Genomic DNA, 22,041 nt, shown 5'->3' on the forward strand with positions numbered 1-22,041 from the left:
AGCTTGTAGTAGACAGAGCTTTTAAGGATTCATGTATTTGATAACGTTTTATCCTTTTTAGGGAGGAAAAATAGGGTGCGTGGATTGGAATGGGCAGGATTCAAGGGTCATTATACTTTCAGATTGCAAGCTCTTTCGGGCATGCCCTCTTATTTCAGTTATCGGTAAGTTTTCATTGTATATACCCACTTATTGTACAGCCCTGCTTCAATGTTTACATGAAGAAGTCACCCCTACTACATGTAGCATTTTGGTATTGCCCCCTGGCTTTCCTTTCCAAAACGTGCTCCAAATCACCAGCACTTTTCTAACTAAGCTTCCTAGGTTTACCCATATCCCTATCTCTATTCACCCTCTGGGACACTGCAGTTAATTTTTTTCATCTTCCAAAGTGGAAAGAGCAATGCTTTGTGCCCAAAAGGGCTCTGTCAGGTACTTAGGAACAGAAATGGTTATATGCTGTGTACCCTATCTGTAATTAGCCTTGTGCATTTAGGTGCCCTTCCTAATGGGGCCTAAATGCAGTGTAACCTACTGCGAATATGAATATATTGCTGTATTAGTATACTGGAAGTTTAAAGTATTGATGGTAATAGGCATCTACAGATTTTTGCATCAAGGCAGAGTGAGTAATCGACCCATAGTTCGAATATTTACTTGCATGACTTAAAGGGGAACTCCACCCAAACACAAGTTAAGCTTTTTGAAAAGTATATATAATTTCAAGCAACTTTGCAATTTATATCAATTTAAAAAATATGCATCCTTTTAATAATTTTTTATGTAATAATATGGTTTGGGACAGTTAACTAATCCTAGCCCCCTTGTTTTCCTGCTTATTTGGCTGACTACTTTGAGACTCAAACAAATGTAACAGTAGTCGACTGTGTCAGCCTGCCTTCAGACAACATCTCCCAAATCCTGGAATTCCCTGCATATGTGATGTCAATAAGGAAAGGAACATCACTGTGCACTGTGGGTTGTGTAGTTTTTGCATGCTGTTTTTAAGTTGTGGAGAAATTGTTACAATTTGTAACATCAATGTTTAATTCCCTCCTCCCCTGCAACTGTTTTGCAGCTGGATTTCTCCATAGGAGCAGATTACAGAGACAGTTATATTAGGTGTTTCTGTGTTGTGTGGGACTCTTTAAGGGCTCTGGCACACGAGGGAGTTTAGTCGCCCGCAACAAATCTCCCTTGTTGCAGGCTACTAAACTCCCCGATATGACATCCCACCGGCGAAAATGTAAATCGCTGGTGGGATGGCATACACGGCACCGCCACGTATGCCATCCCACCGGCGATTTAAATTTTCACCCGTGTGATGTCATATCGGGGAGATTGGTTTTGAAAGCCAGAGTTCCCCTTTAATCTTAACTTCTTCACCACCACAAGCAAACCCTTATTTTAATCTCTCTGACCTTACAGGTTATGATCCTTGACAAATCTTATGCCTGCTTTAGGCTTATTTACTATGTTGCCCCATAGTTATGCCACACACTTGAATCAGCGCTCTTTTGTGTCTGTACCCAGAACCACTGTGTCAGCTCAGGTGTAGGCACACAGAGCAGATTTTGACTTCTAAGCGAGTAAGTATGAATTTGAGAGCAAACACCCGCAGGCTGAGAAAACTACAGATATAGTCATGTCCCAATAGCCTTGTTTTATGTTTCTTGTGATCACTAACAACTTCAATCACATATCTAAAACTTCACACCATGTTATCATGTAAATTACCCTATGTAGCATTGGCCACCAGAGCGAGCAATGTAATTAGAAAGCAAGGTGTTTGTATAAACCCTCTATACATACAAACCACTTCTACATATGTATGATTTTAAATTCCTGCTTAAAGGGGTGATTCACCTTTAAGTTAACTTTAGTATTCTTAGCAACTTTTCAAATGGTCTCAATTTTTTATCATTTTTTAATTATTTGCTTTCCTCTTCTGACTCAAAAGGGGGGACCCCAGCAGCCAACAAACTACTGTTCTAAGAGGCTACAATTTGAGTTTCTCATTCAAACCACTGCCTGGTTGCTAGCAACCAGATAGCTGCTAAAATTCCATACTGGAGAACTGCTGAACAAAAAGCTAACTAATTAAAGCCACAAATAATAAAGAATCAAGAGAAATTGTACATTTTCTTTGAATATCACTGTCTACAACATAATAAAAGTTGAATCAAAGGTGAACACCCCCATAAATAAATCCAACTTCAAATCACATCCCAAGGAAAGTAATTTAATAAAGAAGGAAGTGCTAAATATACAAGTTTTGGAAGGGTCTATGTACTTTCTTTGTGTGATGTAAAAACATACTCACCAAACTTATTATATTTATATTGCATGCCTTATCAAGTACATGGAAATGTTGTGCAGTATTAAAAAATAATGGTGTTTATTTATTTAGGGAAAGAATTTCGGGACCATACTTGAGGCAGCAGAATATTATTGGTGGCCATATGCAGCTCATACCACAAGGCAGTTTCTGGCCACTGTAGTTCATTTAATATTTTTTTTTACTAACACAGTCAACATGATTCCAAAACATTAGGAATCCACTGCTTTGTCTTGACTTGCAGTGTCTTTAATATCCAGACTCTGAAGCTGTTCATTAAGGTCTGCAACATTTGAATCGTCAGTAGTCGTCAGACTATCGAGGTACATGCTCCCAGCACACCTTCTCCCAGTTAGGGGATCTTCCACTCGCCCTACTTTGAATATGATCTCAGACAGTTCATGTTTCACATGTTTTGATCTCCTCTCTGGCAGCGCTTTTAACAAAACTATGTCTCCGATGGTGCACTGCTGTTGGGCATCATGTGCAAAGTAGGTCTTTCTTTTGTTGTAGTACTGAAAGAGGAAAAACATGCTCTGGTTAGGACAAATGTATACATTATCTTGTAGGAAATGTATGGCATAACACATACAGTGTAGCTAAGGATCAGGAGAGTTGCTTTTAATGCCAATTTCCGTAGTTTTTCTATTTAATAGATGTAATCAATACAAGTTACACTTATCCTTCTCAGTAGGTAGCTAAGGTCAATTACTTTCAGAAGTTTTAACTGAAGTTATTAACTTGTATTTAATAATAATAATAATAATAATAACAATAATAGTGTCTGCTTGGGGCGAAACATTTCCCCTTTCTTTCCTTTTTATTATTTTTCCAAAGAAGAAAATAATCAGCTACACAGAAATGGTAAGACAACCAACAGGGACCATACTTTAGCTGTAATGTAAGATCTGATGATTACAATTATTTCAGTTTGAAGACTGCAATAGTAAGCAATTGCAAATTTTAGTAAACATACATTATCAAAAAACCAACAGCTATTACTAACAGTAAGGGCTCTGGCACACGGGGGACATTAGTCGCCCGCGATAAAACTCCCTGTTCGCGGGCGACTAATCTCCCCGAGTTGCCTACCCCTGCCATCCCACCGGCGAACATGTAAGTCGCCGGCGGGATGGCAGACACGGCGGGGCAATTTCAGGGAATCGCCGAAAAAGACTCGCGAGTCTTTTTCGGCGATTTGCGACTAATCTCCCACGTGTGCCAGAGCCCTAAAAGAGTTATTAAAGGATATCTAAGCCTTTTATTTTAAAATCCCCTACAGTTATTCTATACAGCACCTAGAATAACAAACCTTTCTTCCTACATGCAGATTTATTTTTTCAACTACAGCTCTTTAACTGACTTCCTTGTCTAGTGTAAAGTTCCCTCTTTTGCTTTCTGAGCGTTCCTTCTCCTTCCGACTATAAAGACCTTAAAGAGGTGCCTACTGGGCATGCTCACTGCCTCTGCTCCAATGGAAATCAATCAGGCATGCACAGTAGGCACCTCTTTGAAGTCATCATTTTTGGAGAAAGAAGGAGTGCACTAAAAGGGCCGGGGCTTTACACCTGACAAGCAAGCAAGTAAAAGAGCTGCAGTTCAGCTACTTGTAATAGAGAAACAAAATAGATCTGAATGCAGAGAGAAAAGGTATGTTTTTCTGGGGGCTGTATAGAGGCATTTTAAAGATTTAAAAATAGGTTTACTAATTTTTTAAATTCAGTTTTGCCTGAGTCTTTTATTTTCAATGGGGTCTATGACAGAAGAGTAAAGGGGCAGTTAATTTGCAAATTAATACCTTAGCCCTCTATGGTTTCATACTGCAAGTAAGAAACTTATTGTTATAATAGACACAATGTTAATCAAATGAGACTGCTCTTTTACTTACACTCAGGAAATTAAGCTGAATGAATCGACATGTACTGTGCTGCACACACTCCCTTCTTACCTAGATATGGGCAGGGGGCTCACATAGAAATATAGAAATTTGCTGCTTTGTCACTCAAATTAATGCCTACAATGACAATGTACTAGAATAGTGTCCCTGAACATTATACTACACCCAAATCAAGAGACTACACAGAAAGGATAACCAGGGGACCTAGAATACCACACTTCATAGGTGTGCAGTGTAGACAAAATCAATATGTGACCTCTCTAGATGATTGTTAGATTGTGTATGACTAAAACACAAGTTGTAATAGCATAAATGAAACAGATGCAACTGACCTTTAATAAGTAAGGATCTAGCACCAGCCTGGTCACTCTGACTTTTGCGGTCTTTCTCATCTTTGTTCCAATGACTTTCCCTACAATCCATTTGGCGTGGACTGCAGCTCGTATGGCTGACATCACAACAAAGGAACCTATATATTTACATTTGTAACAAGGAGAAAAAAAAACATATTTAAATTAGAAATATTGCCAGGAACCTTTAGCTCCAGTGAAGTAACACAAACGTAACTAATGAACTGATATTTCTTAAGAAAGCCATATTATGACTTACGAATAAATTACATGTTTTAACACTTTTTCCATAGAAAAAAATCATAGTCAACCAAAGAGATGACTTTGAGTTGGAATGTGTGGTGATATATAGGTGTTAGTGGTTTAGAAGACTGAATGTTGGAATAAGAGATGATATTTTAAAAAATTTCAAACCCTTTGTGGCACCTAGCAACATCTCAGTAACAGGCAGAGTAGCACATCCGAGCCGTACGGATTGAGCTAATTATAAAACTAGAAATTCATCCACCACCATTTTTAAGGCAGGATGTTTCAGCTTCAATAAAATATGCCATGGGGGCAGCCATTCAAGCTGGAAAAAGGAGAAAAGGCACAGGTTACATAAAACACCATTGTATTGTATAAAACTTATCTGTTATCTGCTATGTAACCTGTGCCTTTTCTCTTTTAAATGGCTGCCCCCAGGGCTACACAGCAGTTTCATTTACTAAACTATAGTAATGTTTCTAAAGCAAATACACCAGTTGTACCAGTGCACAGCAGCAGTACATTATATTGTAGCTCCTTTTATACACTTTGATTTTTTGGTGTTACTGTTCCTTTAAGGCCTTGTGCCTTTAAAAAGGCACATAGCATTAAAGAGGAACAATCAGTTGCTATACACAAGCATTCTTTAATGTAGTTTAACCCTTTAAGCAGGGCTGTTTTAATGGGAAAAAGGAGCATTTGCCCAGGGCCCATCAGGATAGGGGGGCCACTAGAACATCTTTCCTATAAGATAACTCTTGGCAGAAGCATCCTACAGACATGGCAGACACTCATTTTAATCAACTGCAAGAGCTCAACAATATGATCATTTGAATTTGTTTTACTTTTTTCTTGTGGCATCACCATTTTGTCATTTTTCTACTCCCAGGGTGCCACCCCTAAGGGAGCATATCTACTTTAGTGAGGTCCGTTGTTTTCTTCACTGCCTACCTTACTATATTGAACTTCACATACTTGATAGTTATTCAACCACAAGATAAAGATCTTGTGATTGAATAACTATCAAGCATGTGAAGTGAGTGAAGGGCCCACCAATGAAATTTTGCCCAGGTCCTGCTGGTACCTTTAAGTGGCACTGCCTTTAAGGGTACCAAATAACCCATCACGCTTTAATATAGAATCCTGCAGTTAGTTATGAGAGGACAAACTAACACTGGCATTTAGGTAAAAAAAAAAAACCCCAGACAGCAAGCATTCCTTCATTTTAGGACAGTTCTTAGTAACATCTCAGTTGCACATGGAAGAGTCCCACCTGTGAATTCCAGCGGGGACACACACAACTAAATGTAACAGATCAGCCTCCAAACGTCCTTACAGCTGCTGCACAATACTTTCTAACTGTATTAACATGTATAACACATGGATTAAAGTATACGGGATAAATAAAACAAAAAGGTCAAACGGAAGGACAGGAGCGGGTACGTACAACGACAGGCGGAACACAGAAGGAAAGTGCACGCAAAGACAGAATCAAGCGCTCACTGGATTCAAGCTGCTTCCGGTTTGTGTCACCTCTGTGGGCAACACGTGACCCAGGAAAAGCCTTGCCTCGTATTAACTCTCTAGGTCCTGGAAAGATTTGCGTCTCAGTTATTTTACACACCGCCCCGCAGCGGTACGGGTACTTACTTCATTGAATTAGCTCTCCTTTCATATACATTTTACAACATAGTGAAAATACAAACGGGGGAACACAGGAAATACCGAGTTAAATAAATGACGTGCAATGCGCTAAAAGACGCAGGAGTTTCATGTCTCATAGAGCTTGCGCCCTAGTACAACTTTACATTAATGCATTGCGGGCCGCCATGAACTATGTATGGATGTTTCGGTCATAGCAGCTGATATTATTAAATTATTTAATAGCGGTTTCTCATGCTTTTCACTGTGTCACATTAATTAATTGGCATTTTAATTGAGCTGTACCTTTATCATTTAATAGAATGCACATAGCTGAAGAAGAATTGGGAAGAATGATAAATATTAATGCGATATGAGTGAATTAACTGAACCTAACTGCTTAGCAACATGACACCCAGCTCATGCAGACAAAATTACCTGATGTCCATGGGACAATGTCATATATCCAATCTTGCAAAAACTACTGGGCACATTGAGGTTTTATATTGAAAAAAAAAATATATAAGTCTCTTTTAAATATTTATGGACTTTTTGGAGAAACTATGAGCCTTTTTCTCAAAGAAAAAAACAAAACTGATCTGATCACATTTCCACCATTTCCTTTATACCCTTTACTATTAGCTGAGACAATTATCAGTGCCTCAGTGGTGTAGCTTTAAAGGGCCTGCACAAAGGGGTGGGTGTCCATAGGATATTGGATTACAGTATTATACTTGGAAGCTAAAATTGCCCAGTAATCACAATAAGAGCATGACTACTGGTAATCAGGTATATCAGTAGTAAATCCTCTTGCACCACAGTAAAGAAAAAAAAACTACATAAGCATATATTCCAAAAGTGCAACTGCAGAGGTGTGTGTTTGTATCTTTTTAGGGTAGGGTGATAGGAATCTACTGTCTGCAAGCATCTAGATTATAGTTTATTGTGAGCCTGAAATAGGTTCATAAATTAACACTGCAGGCATGAGTGGTTATTCAAGCAAATTATCCCTGTCTAGCTACAGCCATTGATGTCCAACTGTGCCCATACAGCATTTTCACTATACTACATGTTTAGGGGGCCTAATTATAAGAAAATTCTGATGTCATCTAAAGAGGTCAGTGAAGTTCTTGAGCAGTCTGGGGGGGGGATCATAAAACATTTGGAGGGCTAAATAGGGCCCCACTTGGACAGCCATAAGATAGTTCATAAAATGTGTCAAGCCAGGATTTATCATAGGGCCAACTAATCCGTTTTTTACACTGTAGCCCTTGTTTGTTAAATTATTGTAAATCCCCTGTTCATTATAAATGAATGTAAAGTACTTCATAACTTGCTGGCAATATATAAATCATAATGATTGCTTAGATCCATACCAAGTCCTGAGTAAAGGTGCCCATACACCTTAAGATTCAATCAATTGGCGATGTTGCCAAGCGAGCGGATCTTCTCCCAATATCCCCCACCTACAGGTGGGCGATACTGGAAGAATCCAGGCTAATTCGATCGTTTGGCCCTGGGGCGAAACAATCTAATTATTATGGCGGGTATAGGCAAAGTTGGTCCGGGGACCGCATCAACGAGCCGATGAGGTCCCTGATCCGACTAGATTTTTTAACCTGCCCAATCGAGATCTGGCCGATTTCAGGCCAGATATCAGTCGGGCAGGCTCGTCGGTAGTGCCCATACACGGGCCGATTAGCTGCCGAATCGCTGCCGAATCGCTGCCAAATCGGTCTAAGGGACTGATATTGGCAGCTAGAATAGGCCTGTGTATGGGGACCTTTACTCTTAGCTCAAGGGCATAGTGCAAACAACATGATTTGTGAACAAGGCTTTTGCATTCCTGGGTGCATTGAGCTAAGACAGCCCACCAACAGCAAATCAGGTGTGGCCTGAGGAGCCAGACAACCCCACTGCCAGAACAAGCAGTCTCTTGAAAGGACTGTAAACAAATAGCAAAATGCACAGCAAAACATCTGCTGATTAAACATATATTTAAGGAGGAGAACGTATATTGAAGGAAAGGCTTAATCACTGGGGGGTGCCAAATGTTAGGCACCCCCTAGTGATTGTGATCACTTCCTGATACCCCTGGCTGGTGCTCCTGTTAAGAGAAAAATGCGAGCCAGTTGGTAAGCTTAGAGAGATGCAGAGCCATCTGTGATGGCTGTAATCCTTTGGATACTAAAACACTGTCATGGGGAACTGGGGCCCTTGCACAATCCCTTTTTAAATATAGGAATGACATCAGCTTTCCTCCAATCCATAGGTACTATACTAGATGAAAGTCTGAGAATATCAGAAACAGAGGCCTGGCTAAAACTGACCCTAGCTCTCTCAGTACCCAAGGGTGCATTCAGGGCTGCCATCAGGGGGGACAGTTGTCCCGGGCCTGGAAGATGGTTGCTTTAAAGGGGGCCTGGCCGTGATACAGTTTTTTAGCTCGGGCCCCCTTTAAAGAACTCATTGGTGGCCTCATTGGTGGCCAGCGGGAAATTTGATTGGCTTATAAAATGTTAAGATGCAGCAGGGAGCCGGCACATGTGAAGAGGACGCAGAAGAAGGAAGTTGCTGGTGGGGGAGCTGGAGGATGCCGGAGGAAGCCGTAGGGGAGCGGGAGTAAGTAGCTGGGGTGGAGGGCGGGGAGCGGGAGTAAGTAGCTGGGGTGGAGGGCGGGGAGCGGGAGTAAGTAGCTGGGGTGGAGGGCGGGGAGCGGGAGTAAGTAGCTGGGGTGGAGGGCGGGAAGCGGGAGTAAGTAGCTGGGGTGGAGGGCGGGGAGCGGGAGTAAGTAGCTGGGGTGGAGGGCGGGGAGCGGGAGTAAGTAGCTGGGGGTGGAGCTGGAGCATACTGAGGGAAGCCACAGGCAGACGATGGGGGGGGGGGTGCTGTGCAGATGCAGCGGGGAGCCGGAGGATTCTGGTGGGAGCTGGGGGGAAGCCGGAGGATGCTTGGGGGGGTTTGAGAGCTGGAGGATGCTGGGAAGGACTCTGGTGGGGAGCTGGAGCTTTCTGGTGGGAGCTGGGGGGGAGCCGGAGGATGCTGGGGGGGGGGGTGGGAGCTGGAGGTTTCTGGGGGGAGCTGGGGGGGAGCCGGAGGATGCTTTGGGGGGGGTTGGGAGCTGGAGGATGCTGGGGGGCCCTGGCTACCAATGTTTTAGGGGGGCCCTGGCTACCAATGTTTAAGGGGGCCCTGGCTACCAATGTCTGTGTATCCTTTGTACTGATAGGAGAGGCCATTGGGGGGCAGGGCGTGGGAGGAGGGGGCCCAGAAAATTGTGTTGTGAGGGGCCCCATGATTTCTGATGGCTGCCCTGGGTGTATTCCATCTGGCCCTGGTGCCTTGTTCACATTAATTTTGAGTAAACCTTTATGCACCATATCCTGACTAGGTTGAGCTGAGCCAACAGTGCAGCAATTAGGTGGGACTTGGCTCTCTATTGTATACACTGAACATTACATTTTGAAACAAAAGAAAACTGCAGACTATTCTACCAGAAACCCTGGCTCAAAGTAGTGTTAGTGTAACAATCTCTGACCATTGCCTGTTTTGCTTTTATATCTGTTACGTAAACTTGAAAATGCCAATAAAATATCAACTTTCCTTGGAAAATTGCAGCACATTTATCCAAAAGACTGTTCATATTATCAGCACTTCTTTTACGGTATGCCCATGTCAGTGCCAATAAGGGTTGCCACCTGGCCAATGCTTTACTTGCCCAACTAGTAAAAAATTACAGTACAATACCCATCTTTTCAGGGAATCAGGAAAAGAATGGTGTAGCATTTGGAAAAAGAAAACCAGGGAAATGGGTTAAAGCAACTTTAAAGATTCAAGTATTTTAGTCCTCTTTGAGAAGTGTGTATGGTCCTCCTGTACTCGCTCCCTTCATCAGTTTGTATCAGGGGTCCCTGACCTTTCCTATCTGGGAGTCACATTTAAATGTAAAAAAAGGTGGGAAGCAACACAAGCATGAAAAGGAATCCTATGGGGTGCACAATAAGGGCTGTGTTTGGTTAATTGGGTAGCCCCATGTAGACTAGTAGCCTACAGGGGGCTCTGTTTGCAAGTGCACATGGTTGCTAAATTAAAAAATGAGCACCTGCTTTAAGGCAACAGGGATTACTGGTTTATATAGTACTTTTTCACTGCTTTTCTGGAAATGTGTGTGGTCCTACTGCACATTCATTTATATATATATATATATATATATATATATATATATATATATATATATATATATATATATTAACTTGGGATGCATCAAATCCAGGATTCAGTTCAGGATTTGGCCAAGATTCTGCCTTTTTCAGCAGAAATTTGGATTTCATTAAATCCATGTGGTTGGCTGAACCGAATCTTTAAAATCATGTGATTTTTGTTACATGAACACAGAAATTGAACATTTTTCACCGCATGCTGTGGGGTTCAGGCCGACCTCAGCAAACCATTTGCATGTGACAGGTGGGTTCAAGTTGAGATCTTCTGCCTGAAGTTCCTGTCCATGATCTTACACGGATTTATAGGTGTGCACCTGCCTCTTTGTGACATCATTAGTAGGGGGGTTGGGAAGGGGTCTATAAACAGGGGAGAAGCTGTGTCGTGTAGGGTTCAGGTTGGGAGTGGACGGGTTAGGATCTGACACTAGTCAGAATATATATATTCTCTTTCAGGAGTGAGCAGGAGGCAATTCCGCCAGTTGGTGAGGGCCTTGCAGCACTCAGAGTGGTAATTATCCACCGGTAGGACAGGGCAGTGTGAATAAATTTAAAAGACAAAATTCTTGATATTGCAACAGGAGGGTTTCTAAGGTAGGACAGCACAGCAGTGCTTTCAAAACTAGTGACCTCAGCCACCCCCAACCCAAGATAACAAAAGAAGGGGAAAAATTTATAGCCCAAGGGCCAGATTTTTGAATCAGGCCAATATTGCCCAACTTAACGTGGGTCTTTACATGTATAACAGCCATAAGGGGTATCAGCCTGGTATGTGAGCTACTTTGCAATATTTCACAAACCCCCCTTGGAATGAGATTTGTTCCCCTGCACTTTTTTTCTTCCTTCATTACATACATCTTACAGTGTGTATGATTCATCTGTTACTGTGTGTATGATTCATCTGTTACTGTATTTCCTTTGTCAGTGTGTGTGCCAAGCATGTACTGTAGAAATGGTATAGGAAAATTTAGTCTGAAATTTTGGTGATACTGTTGTGTTCACAGTTAAAAAATATGTCAACTTTACTCACAGTTCTTTATCAGCCAGCACTTTCTACATAGATTTATATAAATGCACCTCATGAGGGAAGCACTCCCTTCACATCTGTGCCTTACCTTTCATTCCATTCAGATTTACACTCTGTTTGCTCTTCTCTCATTGGCTGTCAGGTCTGCCATTAAAGGCTTGCCTATTGTGTCACACAGGATACCTCCTTAGTAGCAGTATACGTGCAGGGGAAGCTGTAGGGAGAGGTGTGTGTATGTGTATATTAGTATTCAGACAGGGATCATTCTTAGAATGTGACAAGTTTATATTACACTTGTATGAAAATGCTGATTTCTTTGTACAATTCTTTGGAGGGATTTGTGTAGGGTCCACAAAATCGGATGGCAACACAACTATGGATAAGTGTAAATGGCTGTAGTACTTCAGCACTGGAGATTTTGTTTCATATCAAAAACATTCCATTCAGACTATTCCAAAGGAGTTGTAAAGGCCAGCAACTTAATGTAAAACAGTGTTGGCTGACACACCTGACAGAATAAGGAAACCATACTGCTTTTCATCTGGTAACACAACAATCTTTGTGTGGGAGAATGGAGAAGTCTACAATGTCACATGCTGAATACTGGTAAGAATTCTCTGTGCAAGATTTGTACTATAGGGATTTTATTTTTGTTTGTATATTTAATCACTCTAGAACTGGAATAATAAACACACATGCTGTATCAGCATAAGCTGATCACTTTTCCAAAGGGTTTGCAGTCTGATGAAACAGAAATGCATCTTTTTAGGTTACTGTACAAGATTATATTTTTACTGAGAGTTGTAATGTAACCCTTTGGCTCTGTGGGTGTCTTTATATTCCCCTAGTTATAAGAGATTGTGGTGAGTACTTGTTAAGATACTACTACACTACACTACTACTACATAGGGAACAGATTAAATGCAGAATATTATTCTTTTACATTATACAGATCACTAAAAAACTTAATCTGTCAAATAAATTAATGTATTAATTTTGGGGTAAAATTTGCCAAAGTCGCCGAAGTTGCCTTGAGAGGAAACTTTGGCAAATCGTAGCGATGCATATGCCACCCCACTGGTGATTTACATTCTTGACGGTGGGATGGCATTGCGGGGAGATTAGTCGGCCGTGGAAACAAAGATTTGATGCGGGCCGACTAATCTCCCCGTCTGCCACTGCCCTTAGGGTGGCCACACACGTGGCGATTTTCGAGCTGTGTTCAGCTCCAGTATAAAAAATTAGGCTTGCTCCACAAACAGTAGTTCATAGGAAGAGCTATCTATATCAGATAGGCCCATAAGTAGTTAAATAAGTCATTGCAATTTGCTTTCATTTTTTTCTGTCAGTACTAACTTGAGAGAGCAAATTAAAATGCCAGGGTTCATATGGAAAGCTTTGGAGTTTGGACATTTCTTTTTCAGGCAGATATCTAGCAATTTAGCTTCAAAGGGTGTTGTTTGTCTAGTCAATTTTTACGTGACTCTTATCCACCTCTTTTAATCAGTAAACCAATGAAGATAAAAGGAAAATATAGCTGTGAGCAGACAGCAACATCTACAAATAGTCATACTTTACTCTAAGGGCTCTGGCACACGGGGAGATTAGTCGCCCGCGACAAATCTCCCTTTTCACAGGCGACTAATCTCCCCGAACTACCATCCCACCGGCGACTTACATTTTCGCCGGTGGGATGGCAGTTCAGGGATATTAGTCGCCCGTAACAAGGTAGATTTGTCGCGGGCGACTAATTTCCCCGTGTGCCAGAACCCTAAAAGATTGATGTCCCACCAAAATACCATTCCGCTGGTAACAATAGGAGTTGCTAGTGGAAAGGCCTTTGCATCACTTCGGTTTTCCGAAGTCGCACAAAGTTTAATATTGCAAGGGCTAAGACACACAGAGCTACTTAGTAGCAGCTACTTGTCACGGCTACAAAACAGCAGAAAATACCCTGCCATAGACAATACTGAGAATTGCCTCTGCTAACACACGTAGAGACAATCATTAGTAAATTATCAGCATTGTCTATTTTTGTATAAATTAGCAGATACTTTTGCCGGAAATTGCCTTGTGAGGAAACTTCAGGTGACTTGGGAAAGCCAAAGTGATACATATATTTCCTAGCAAAGATTTGCTTTTTCACCTGTAGCGAAGCATTTGAGATTAGTTGCCACCATTAGAGGAGATTAACTGCGAGGCGACTAATCTTGTTCATCATTGCCCTAAAAGTCAAATTTAACTAAGAGCTTTGTGTAAGGAATAAATGCAGGGGTCCTTAGGATACAAAAGGAGTAAAGTTGCACCAACACTAAGCAGAGTCTTGGGTCGCAGCCCTTTGTTGGATTGTTGCTGAAATGAATCCTCCAAAACAGCAAATGGATACTGTATTAAGCAACAGGCTTTTGCCTTAATCATGGTGATTCCCGCTGTCTATATTTGGAAGCAATATACATTACTTTACAGTGTTTTGTTGCTTTAACTTTTTTAAATAACTAGAGGTAATAGGTAGGAAAGAATGAGGCAATAAAATATAGAGAGCACATGCTATTCTCTGCATAGTTGTAATTATAGGTGTAGCCTCCATGCTGTGTGCATTTGCAGAGGTATTCTCTATAAATAATAATTACAAAAGAACAATTTTATTACCAGCAGTGGTGCTGTATTTATTGCTTGCGGTCTATAAAAGATTCATCTGATGAGCAAAGCAGTGTAGAATTTCCAGATCCTAAAAACAAATATACATATTGTCTGCAGATTAGATGACTTTTGGGATTCACCCACAGCAAATTGTAGTAGTTCAAATAAGCAGGGCAAATGCGCCCCTGTTACTGGCGAAGAACAGGTATGGGACCTATTATTCAGAATGCTCGGGAACCTGGAGTATTCCGGATAAGGGATCTCTCTGTAATTTGTATCTCCATACCATAGGCCTACTAAAAGATTATTTAAACTTTAAATAAACCCAATAAGATGTTTGTGCCCAATAAGGATTAATTATATATTAGTTGAAACCAAGTACAATATACTGTTTTATCATTACAGAGAAAGAAGAAATCATTTTTAAAAATTGGAATTATTTGCTTATAATGGAGTCTATAGGAGATGGCCTTCTCTGTAATTCGGAACTTTCTGGATAACGAGTTTCCGGATAATGGATCCCATACCTGTACTGTTATGCGTCTTACCAGCAACAGTTCTATCTGATATTACAGAGTTCATATATAAATGCTAGAGATATGTAGAAAACCATGAATTACATTTGTGCTTTATAATTTTTAATTTTTATTACTGGGAATATAAGGGAATGGAAAAAATAGAATGTGTTTTTTTCAGTTGCAAAGGCAACAAACAAATTAGGCAGCAGCATAACACAGGAAACATACAAATGAAGGTTTATTCCTCTGAAACCAGAACCAGCTTGGTCAGTGGCAGTCTGTACATATAGGGAACCTGCTCTTAGTGCCACAGCTTTTATTTAGGCAAATTATTCCATAAAAATTACAGATATTTAAAATTCTTTTCTCATGAGCTCTCCTAAACAGCATAAGGTAGTTCCCCACTACTTGGTTCCTACATCCTGGACAGATAGTTCACTCACAGCTTCTCCCCTTTTCCCAGGTTAATTCCAGTTTCTGTATTGGCTTCTACAGCCTGAGTGTACACAGCCCCTACACTAACTAAATCCATGTTGGTGGCAAAACAGTCTAGAGATCATTTAATTTTTAAATAATTGGTTATGGAAAGATCACTTATATGGAAAACCCCAGGTCCCAAGCAGATCCTAAACCTGTATATACAGGTCCTTTTCAAAAAATTAGCATATTGTGATAAAGTTCATTATTTTCTGTAATGTACTGATAAACATTAGACTTTCATATATTTTAGATTCATTACACACAACTGAAGTAGTTCAAGCCTTTTCTTGTTTTAATATTGATGATTGTGGCATACAGCTCATGAAAACCCAAAATTCCTATCTCAAAAAATTAGCATATTTCATCCGACCAATAAAAGAAAAGTGTTTTTAATACAAAAAAAAGTCAACCTTCAAATAATTATGTTCAGTTATGCACTCAATACTTGGTCGGGAATCCTTTTGCAGAAATGACTGCTTCAATGTGGCGTGGCATGGAGGCAATCAGCCTGTGGCACTGCTCAGGTGTTATGGAGGCCCAGGATGCTTCAATAGCGGCCTTAAGCTCATCCAGAGTGTTGGGTCTTGTGTCTCTCAACTTTCTCTTCACAATATCCCACAGATTCTCTATGGGGTTCAGGTCAGGAGAGTTGGCAGGCCAATTGAGCACAGTAATACCATGGTCAGTAAACCATTTACCAGTGGTTTTGGCACTGTGAGCAGGTGCCAGGTTGTGCTGAAAAATGAAATCTTCATCTCCATAAAGCTTTTCAGCAGATGGAAGCATGAAGTGCTCCAAAATCTCCTGATAGCTAGCTGCATTGACCCTGCCCTTGATAAAACACAGTGGACCAACACCAGCAGCTGACATGGCACCCCAGACCATCACTGACTGTGGGTACTTGACACTGGACTTCAGGAATTTTGGTATTTCCCTCTCCCCAGTCTTCCTCCAGACTCTGGCACCTTGATTTCCGAATGACATACTTTGGACCACTGAGCAACAGTCCAGTGCTGCTTCTCTGTAGCCCAGGTCAGGCGCTTCTGCCGCTGTTTCTGGTTCAAAAGTGGCTTGACCTGGGGAATGCGGCACCTGTAGCCCATTTCCTGCACACGCCTGTACACGGTGGCTCTGGATGTTTCTACTCCAGACTCAGTCCACTGCTTCCGCAGGTCCCCCAAGGTCAGGAATCGGTCCTTCTCCACAATCTTCCTCAGGGCCCGGTCACCTCTTCTTGTTGTGCAGCATTTTCTGCCACACTTTTTCCTTCCCACAGACTTCCCACTGAGGTGCCTTGATACAGCACTCTGGGAACAGCCTATTCGTTCAGAAATTTCTTTCTGTGTCTTACCCTCTTGCTTGAGGGTGTCAATGATGGCCTTCTGGACAGCAGTCAGGTTGGCAGTCTTACCCATGATTGCGGTTTTGAGTAATGAACCAGGCTGGGAGTTTCTAAAAGCCTCAGGAATCTTTTTAAGGTTTTTAGAGTTAATTAGTTGATTCAGATGATTAGGTTAATAGCTCATTTAGAGAACCTTTTCATGATATGCTAATTTTTTGAGATAGGAATTTTGGGTTTTCATGAGCTGTATGCCACAATCATCAATATTAAAACAAGAAAAGGCTTGAACTACTTCAGTTGTGTGTAATGAATCTAAAATATATGAAAGTCTAATGTTTATCAGTACATTACAGAAAATAATGAACTTTATCACAATATGCTAATTTTTTGAAAAGGACCTGTATTTGTATTTATTTAATTATTCTTTTAATATTTATAGGCACATAATTTCTTTAAATGTAATTCATTCCTATAAGGAAATTTTAGACTTCGTTGGGACCTCTGTTATTTGTAATGACACTAATGACATTTGTAACATTAGCATTACTGATTAGCATATTTACAAACTGCCTAGTAGTAGCTAATGTAATGTACAGTAATTAACACTGTAAAGTAGTAGTTAATATAATGCACAGTAACTAACACTGAAAAGTAGTAGATAATGTAATGTACAGTAACTAACACTGAAAAGTAGTAGATAATGTAATGTACAGTAACTAACACTGAAAAGTAGTAGTTAATATAATGCACAGTAACTAACACTGAAAAGTAGTAGATAATGTAATGTACAGTAACTAACACTGTAAAGTAGTAGTTAATATAATGTACAGTAACTAACACTGTAAAGTAGTAGCTAATGTAATGTAAAGTAACTAACATTGTAAAGTAGTAGTTCATATAATGTACAGTAACTAACACTGTAAAGTAGTAGTAAATATAATGTACAGTAACTAACACTGTAAAGTAGTAGCTAATGTAATGTACAGTAACTAACACTGTAAAGTAGTAGTTAATATAATGTACAGTAACACTGTAAAGTAGTAGTTAATATAATGTACAGTAACTAACACTGTAAAGTACTAGCTAATGTAATTTACAGGAACTAACACTGTAAAATAGTAGCTAATGTAATGCACAGGAACTAACAACTGTTTGTATTTATAATAAAAATACAAAATTATACTAAATTAAATAATATTGGTATATACTGAACACATGTGCTTGTGCGTAATTATCTGTATAACATGTAGCTCATATCTACTCTTATTTGTTTTTCAAGAGGAAGAATAAATAATGCAAAGAAAAGTTGTTCTTTTCAAAACTAGAACGAGCTTTAACTTGTTACTGAATGAAATGACTCAATGGAACCTTTTCAACTTGTTCAAGACAATGACATTGCAGCTCTTACTGCAGGACAGTATTTGCCCAGCTAGGCTTTTACATGATCACTATATGCCTGTGGGTACACTTTACTTAGGTTTAACTTACATGGATAATCAAAGAAAATGCATTTTAATGAAGCTAGATTTTTTTTACTTTTCCTCTGGAGAGTGGCAAATGCATTCTCCATATACATGTACATATTCTAGGGATGCACCGAATCCACTTTTTTGGATTCGTGCGAACCCCCGAAGGGTTAAATCTTCATTAGCTTATGCTAATTAGGGTACTGAAGGGTTACATTTTCAACTTCCGTGTTTACGTGACAAATGGTCACGTGATTTTTAGGATTCAGATTTGGTTCAGCCAGGAGCATGGGTTTGGCTGAATCGAAATCCTGCTGAGAAACGCAGAATCTTGGTGGAATCCCGAACCGAATCCTGGATTTGGTGCATCCCTAACATATTCAAAGTACATGTGCAGAGGAAGCTGTATTATAACAAAATAAAATTAGGGGCATAAAGTAAAGTAACTGGGAGGCTAGAAATATTATATATATAGTGTATATATTATTCATATAAATGTCATAGGAGAACGTAGGACAAGCAATTTAATATTTGGAGGCTAAGGCCCAAATATATTGGGGCTCCTTGACTGGCCTAACAACAGCTGCATTTATACTTTCCACTTCTCCTGTGTTTAGCTGGACAATCCCAAAAGGGCTGCGGAATATCAGATACCAAGTTAAGTTATAGTTTGTTGGACCTTTACTGAGCAGTTTGGCATGTAGTCTCTAAAGTGTTAAACAGAAATGTTACTGGGCATGTGTGCTATTTTTTTAATTATAGCTTAGTAAATACAAGATTACATAAACTATGCAGATTTTAAGGTTACCTTTAGTTAGCACCCTTATAGCCACAGTAGGATTAAATGAGAAGGAAAGTCATTTTGGAATTTTACTGCCAACAGATTTGCCACATTAGTGCCACCTAGAATGCTATATTAAAGTATATTAGAGTAAAGAGCCCTAGAAGCTTTCTCTGTTTGTTTAAGATTGCAGCTGCCATTTTAGCTTGGTCTTCATAGCTTCCTGCTTGCAGCTTAGCTGTTATAGCTCAGATTACACATTCCTAAAGGTGGGGGGAGCGAGTTTTATGAATTCTTATGGGAGGGGGGAGCAGGAGAGGGGGAAGAGGAGAGAACTGCCCAGACTCTGGCCCAGACTCTGGCCACCTGGAATGAAGGATTTTTCTGAGAGAGGAAGTCAGATACCCTAAGAACATGTTTACAAAAAAGGAGACAAGAAATCCTGTGTTTCTTTTGATAGAGGACTCAGTGCAGCTTTTCTTTGAGTGCTTATGGTTGTATTTACATAGACCTTTTTGATAAAGCTTACTTAGTTTTTACCTTTCCTTCTTTAATAGTGCTTCCATAGGTTAGCTTATGCATTTACTTATGCATAAAAAATATATATTAATATAATTTATATTTCTTGTTTCTAAATGCATGAAATGAATGGGGGTGTGAGAGTTCTTTATATCAGCAGGGATACTGATAACTAATAAGATTCATACACACTAGTTGTGATGAATTTTCATCCCAAGGTCTTTAGAGCAAGATAATTTATTTGCTGAATATAATGTATTGCTCTTGTCACTCATGTTTACTACAGGCAACAATAATAAAAATGCAACCTTAGCTTATGATTAAAAGGAAAATATATCTTATTAACACCCAGTGGCCAAAATGATAATTGGTGGTCATGAGCGTCATGGTTGGACAGGGTTGTGCAGAGACCCGCTCAGCTCCTTCCCCCAAGTACATTATACTTATCTTTAGCGTTATCAGGGGAGGGAGATCAACGGTGGAGAACCGGCTGGGCCCACCATGTTTTTTCCCTGTGCCCCACCAGCCCAGTCTGACCCTGATTAAGGTGGCTATATGTATTTTGAATAAGCCTTTATCGTTACTACATAATTTAATGGTATTGATAGATTTGTCATCTCTATTCCTACCTAGCATGCAACTCAAGTTTACTGTTTTAATTTTTACTTCTGCTGTATATATGACTGATACAATTTTACTTTTACTTTAACTGACAGCGCTAGTAACGCTGTTTAAGGTATCTCCGTACAGTCTCTCCTTTTGGTTACCATATTAGGGCGTACACACTTGGTGCTATGCTCCTCCTACGCGTTCTTTTAAGACATGTCTCAATACTTTTAAGACATTCCCAGTTTTTAAATACCAGTGGGCTCATAAGCAGATATTAAGTGACATCATAAATGTCAGACAAAGGTCCCACACGTGGGAAATGGCACTTATCCTATGTGATAGGGCTATATAAGTAGTACTTTGGGGTGATGCGACCATTTGATTTATTGTCACTTGAGCTCCTGAGGAATTGTACCGACAGTACACGAAACACATTGGGCTTTTTAAGCACCTGTATTTCTTCTGCATTCCGTAAGTTATATTGCTTTTAGCAGTTTCCTATAATAAATAATATTGCACCATTTGCCGCTTTTCTCTCTTTGTGCCTCATTGAGGAAGTGCAATCTGCACTTGGATACATTTTATTCATTTGGTTGAAATATGTACTGGGATACGACTCTTTCATTTGGCCTGCTAACATTGTCATCTGGTAAGCAGTTTATACTACTGCACATGGTGATTTTTATACATTAGTTGAGCACCTTCTATTTATATTGGGTGGAAGTCTCACTTATAATTCTTTTATGTAAACGTTTTTGCACTATCAGATATATTTTTGTTTTCCACATACGCGCTCTGGCTGTTTATGTTTGTGAAAGGTGGATATATGTATTTTGAATAAGCCTTTATCGTTACTACTTAATTTAATGGTATTGATAGATTTGTCATCTCTATTCCTACCTAGCATTTTTACTTCTGCTGTATATATGACTGATACAATACTGCTAACTGTCAAACATCTAAAGACTGCTTTTGTTTTTTCTCATTTATCTTGTAGATTTTATGTTGAGGTGCAGACTCTTCATTAGTCATGTCCATTAGAGGATTGACTAGAAAACAGCTGAAAAATTTCAGAGTTAAAATTATGACTATGGATTCTGAGATGGAATTAACCTGTGAGGTGAGTTCTTTCACTAGAAAAGCAATACAAAACAGGTACGGTAACAAAAACACATCCATATCAGAAAATGGCAATGCCAGATACTGCCCAGTCCATTAAAGAAATGACTTTTATACAAAGCAGCAGCAAAGAAGTTTAATAATGGCACACTACAGAACAAAAGCTTTATAAAAATGGTCCAAGTGGTTGTGTAGAACATTTCAGTGGATACAAGTTTTGCATCCCTACAGTAACAGTGTATTATAAACATATGTGGTGGTCACATTTAGGTAAATGTGTGTCCAATATCTAAGCAAATTGAATATAAATGAATTAAATTAAAATGGAACTAAATTCATATCCTCGACTAATGAAATGTAATTTTAGTTTGTTAGGGACTTGCCTAATTGTTTGGTTATTTCATTTGAACATTAAATTAGAATTAAAAACACAGGCATAAGCCAATGAATAAAAGACCAATGCCAGTGCATTGCAATGGGATGTTCCTTTCCCTATTAACATCATGAGTAAAGGGATTGTGGGATTTGGAGGATGCAGGCTGAAGGCAGGCTGAGGACAGTCAGCTACTGTTACATTTTATTTGAATGCCACAGTAGCCAAATCAGCAGGAGAACAGGAGCCAGGCTTTGGTAACTGTTCCAAACCATATTATTACATTTAAAAGTCATGAGCATGCTGCATATATTTTAATTGATGTATATTGCAAAGTTTCTTACTTATTATGTTTACTTTTCAAAAAACTCAAGTTGTGTTTGGGTGGCTTTCCCCTTTAACCCTTTCACTGCCAGCCATTTTGGACAAAGCGGAACTTCTACTGCCAGACAGTTTTTGAACATTTTGCACTGTATCA

At 39.7% G+C, this 22,041-nt stretch overlaps 2 protein-coding genes across 5 annotated transcripts in view; one reads left to right on the plus strand and one right to left on the minus strand.

Annotated features, from left to right (window-relative positions):
- Positions 1–2,132: 2,132 nt before the first annotated feature.
- mrps17 (mitochondrial ribosomal protein S17) lies at positions 2,133–6,423 on the minus strand. Of its 3 annotated transcripts, none has more exon segments than NM_001017055.2 (3): positions 2,133–2,853; positions 4,568–4,704; positions 6,279–6,349. In NM_001017055.2, coding segments are annotated over 2 exon segments (426 nt in total). In that variant the 5' UTR covers positions 4,691–4,704; positions 6,279–6,349; the 3' UTR covers positions 2,133–2,550.
- A 5,474-nt stretch (positions 6,424–11,897) lies between these two features.
- LOC100485014 (merlin) overlaps positions 11,898–22,041 on the plus strand; it is a 53,204-nt gene continuing 43,060 nt past the window's right edge. For both annotated transcript variants that reach the window (XM_012957539.3, XM_012957541.3), the window contains exons 1-2: positions 11,898–12,322; positions 21,069–21,191. In XM_012957539.3, the coding sequence (XP_012812993.1) occupies positions 21,102–21,191 (90 nt within the window). In that variant the 5' untranslated portion in view covers positions 11,898–12,322; positions 21,069–21,101. The remainder of the gene's footprint in view (positions 12,323–21,068; positions 21,192–22,041) is intronic.

This window comes from Xenopus tropicalis, chromosome 2 (genome assembly GCF_000004195.4).
Source record: "Xenopus tropicalis strain Nigerian chromosome 2, UCB_Xtro_10.0, whole genome shotgun sequence".
NCBI classification, from domain to species: Eukaryota; Metazoa; Chordata; class Amphibia; order Anura; family Pipidae; genus Xenopus; species Xenopus tropicalis.

Coding starts and splice junctions, on each gene's coding strand:
- mrps17 (XM_012957020.3), bottom strand. CDS start 4,690: ATGTCAGCCATACGAGCTGCAGTCCACGCCAAATGGATTGTAGGGAAA. Junction 2,854..4,567: donor TAGATCCTTACTTATTAAAG/GTCAGTTGCATC, acceptor TTCCTCTTTCAG/TACTACAACAAAAGAAAGAC.